Below are 3,011 nucleotides of genomic sequence, written 5' to 3' on the forward strand. Positions count from 1 at the left end.
TAACAGTCAGTCATCATTTTCTCAAGACATGGGAACTTTGCATCCAAATTGTGATCCTAGTTGAAAAAAATCCAATAAAAGACAAAATGGTAAAGAATTAAATTTAAAAAAAAACAGCACCAAATCTTTCGAAAGTAGAATTATTTTTAAAAATTGCATTTAAAAAAAAAAAATGGCAATTTCAGTATGATGACATGATTCAGTCCTTTCTGTTGAAGCAAATAATGTTTATTGCAAGAACTGACATTGTCATAAAAAATTGGATTTTAAAATTTACTTGATGTATCTTCTTGAGTACAATGGAACTTTAAATATAGTGCAACCCTGCTTTGTCTTGTTACTAAAAAATCATCATCATCATTTAACATCATACTCTTCCTATGCTGACACAGATTGGACAGTATGGTAGGAATTGACACATCAGACTATGTCAAACTCAAAGGTCTGCTCTAGCATGGTTTCTATTGACAGCCATTTTACAGACTGTGTTGTTGTTGTTTTTTTTTGGGGGGGGGGGGTTGTAGCACCAGCACAGTGAGATTGCCAAGTAACTTGCAAGACAAGACCCCTCAACTGAGTAGGGGTATAATATTGAGGGATGTGGAATTATGCCAGGTGTTGAAAGGGCTCACTATAAAAGTCAGAAAGCAAACATGGATGTTTGGAATAAACTTATGAAAATGCTTTAGACAGGCATATGATTAAGGTATTGCTACATGTGTATTGTTACATAACAACGTTATTCTCTTCTTCACACTCTTTTACTTTTATTATTTTACTTGTTTCAGTCATTTGACTGCGGCTATGCTGGGGCACCGCCTTTAGTCGAGCAAATCGACCCCAGGACTTATTCTATCGGTCTCTTTTTGCCAAACTGCTAAGTTACGGGGACGTAAACACACCAGCATCGGTTGTCAAGTGAAGTTGTGAGGATAAACACAGACACACAAACACATACACTCACATACATATACATATATATATATATATATATACATATATACGATGGGCTTCTTTCAGTTTCCGTCTACCAAATCCACTTACAAGGTTTTGGTCGGCCCGAGGCTATAGTAGAAGGCACTTGCCCAAGGTGCCACACAGTGGGACTAAACCCAGAACCATGTGGTTGGTAAGCAAGCTACTTACCACACAGCCATTCCTGCGTCTACACTGTATACAAACTAACATAAAGTCACAAGCCTCATAGTTTTAATATGATAGAAGGATAGAAAGTTCATTTTTTTTGTTTGTACTCAAGTACACACCTTACACAATTTTGACCTCTCAGATTAGACCTGAGTAAATACATTACACAACATTGCAGACATTAACATTTATAAATTGCCTTTGAAGCATTTATTTCATAGTAGTTAGGTTACGTGCAGTAAAAACAGATTCTTTCCAAATCAATGAAAGAACTTCGATACAGTTGTTTGACCTGTTATAATTAGCAGCCAAATTCTCCCCAGATCACACATCTACCATTCCTTAAACACAAACAAATGTAAAAGAAGAGGTAGATGTATAAAGCCTGAAATGAGAAAAAAAAAAGGTACTTAGTTACCTTAATCATTGGTCTTTTATTATCAAGAACAGCAGCTGCAATTTCTGATACAAAGTTTAGTTTTTCAAAAGGTCTACATCCAGTTAAAATTTCATATGCCACAATGCTCCAGGAATAAATATCAACCTATTGAAGATAACAAAAGGGAGTAAAGCAACATAAAAAATAGGGATTATTGTTCAATTATAAACTCTTTACCTGTCCTGTGAATCACATGAGATACACAGGACATGCATCATTTATGGTACACATTTCCATGCATCATGTCTATGCATAATTTATGTTACACATTCCCATTTCTTTTTCAATCACAAGATTAACTTGCAACTTATAAAAGAAAAGCTGATGTCCATGCACCATTTATGACACGCATTCCCATTTTTTTTTTCAACTAACAGATTAGCTTGCAATTTATAAAGAAAAGCTTTATAGTATGCAGAACATATGAAACATGGGCTCACTGAAAGTCAGAAAACAAACATGGACGTTTGGGATAAACTTAGGAAAATGCTTTAGACAGGCATATGATTAAGGTATTGCTACATCTGTATTGTTATACAACATTATTCTCTTCTTCACACTGTATACGAACTTACCCAAAGTCACAATCTTCATGGTTTTAATATTTGCCACAACAGTCTACCACCAATTTCTTTACAATCAGTGGGGATTTTTCTCTTTTTGTTTTACATCAGTTCTATTAAATATTTGTTGTATTACATAGCTACACAACTCATTTCGTCCTCTTCAAAACAAACCAGGATTAAAAAGTATACTTCACAATCATGTAGCTCCTGATCTGATCACACTACATGGCTCCTTGTTTTGTTTTTTTTTCTATCGTAGTTTTGGGTCAACTAGAACAACAGGAGTAAATCTTGACAGATGGAAACTGGGTGGAAGTCCATTGTATATGTATATGATCATCATCATTGTTGGTGACATTATATATCTGTTTTCCTATGCTTGCATAGTAAAAAACACAAGGTAGAACTACTATGGTTCTATATATGCAGATGTAATACTGCCTCAATAATCATGCTACTACTTGTTGCATATCTATATATATATATATCTATATATATATATATATATATATATAATAATAATAATAATAATAATAATATTAGGGATAAAATCCAAAATTACAGGTAAAAACTCAATTAAAATCAATTTATTAAAAATTTAAATTAAATTAAGTTTCACAGTATAAAATGTATATAAATATATAGTTTTAGGGAAAAGAACCAAGGTTCATGAACTCATCAATTAGCTATATCTTTGAATAGAATTGATTTTCGATAGTTTTAATCGATTTAATTTTCTTTCTATTTGAAAATTGGTTATGAAACACGTGTTGTCATTTTATTATCTTTATCTTATGATATTTACTTTGTATTATATTATACTTATTTATTGTGCTTTTAATTATTAATTTTTCTATATG

General features: G+C 32.4%; 1 protein-coding gene across 1 annotated transcript in view; it reads right to left on the bottom strand.

The window, feature by feature from the left end:
• The window catches only part of LOC106871390 (leucine-rich repeat serine/threonine-protein kinase 2), a 21,403-nt gene that overhangs the window by 7,264 nt on the left and 11,128 nt on the right, over positions 1–3,011 (bottom strand). The window contains exon 6 of the mRNA XM_014917813.2: positions 1,565–1,690. Coding sequence (XP_014773299.1) covers positions 1,565–1,690 — 126 coding nt within the window. The remainder of the gene's footprint in view (positions 1–1,564; positions 1,691–3,011) is intronic.

This window comes from Octopus bimaculoides, chromosome 9, assembly GCF_001194135.2.
Source record: "Octopus bimaculoides isolate UCB-OBI-ISO-001 chromosome 9, ASM119413v2, whole genome shotgun sequence".
NCBI lineage: Eukaryota > Metazoa > Mollusca > Cephalopoda > Octopoda > Octopodidae > Octopus > Octopus bimaculoides.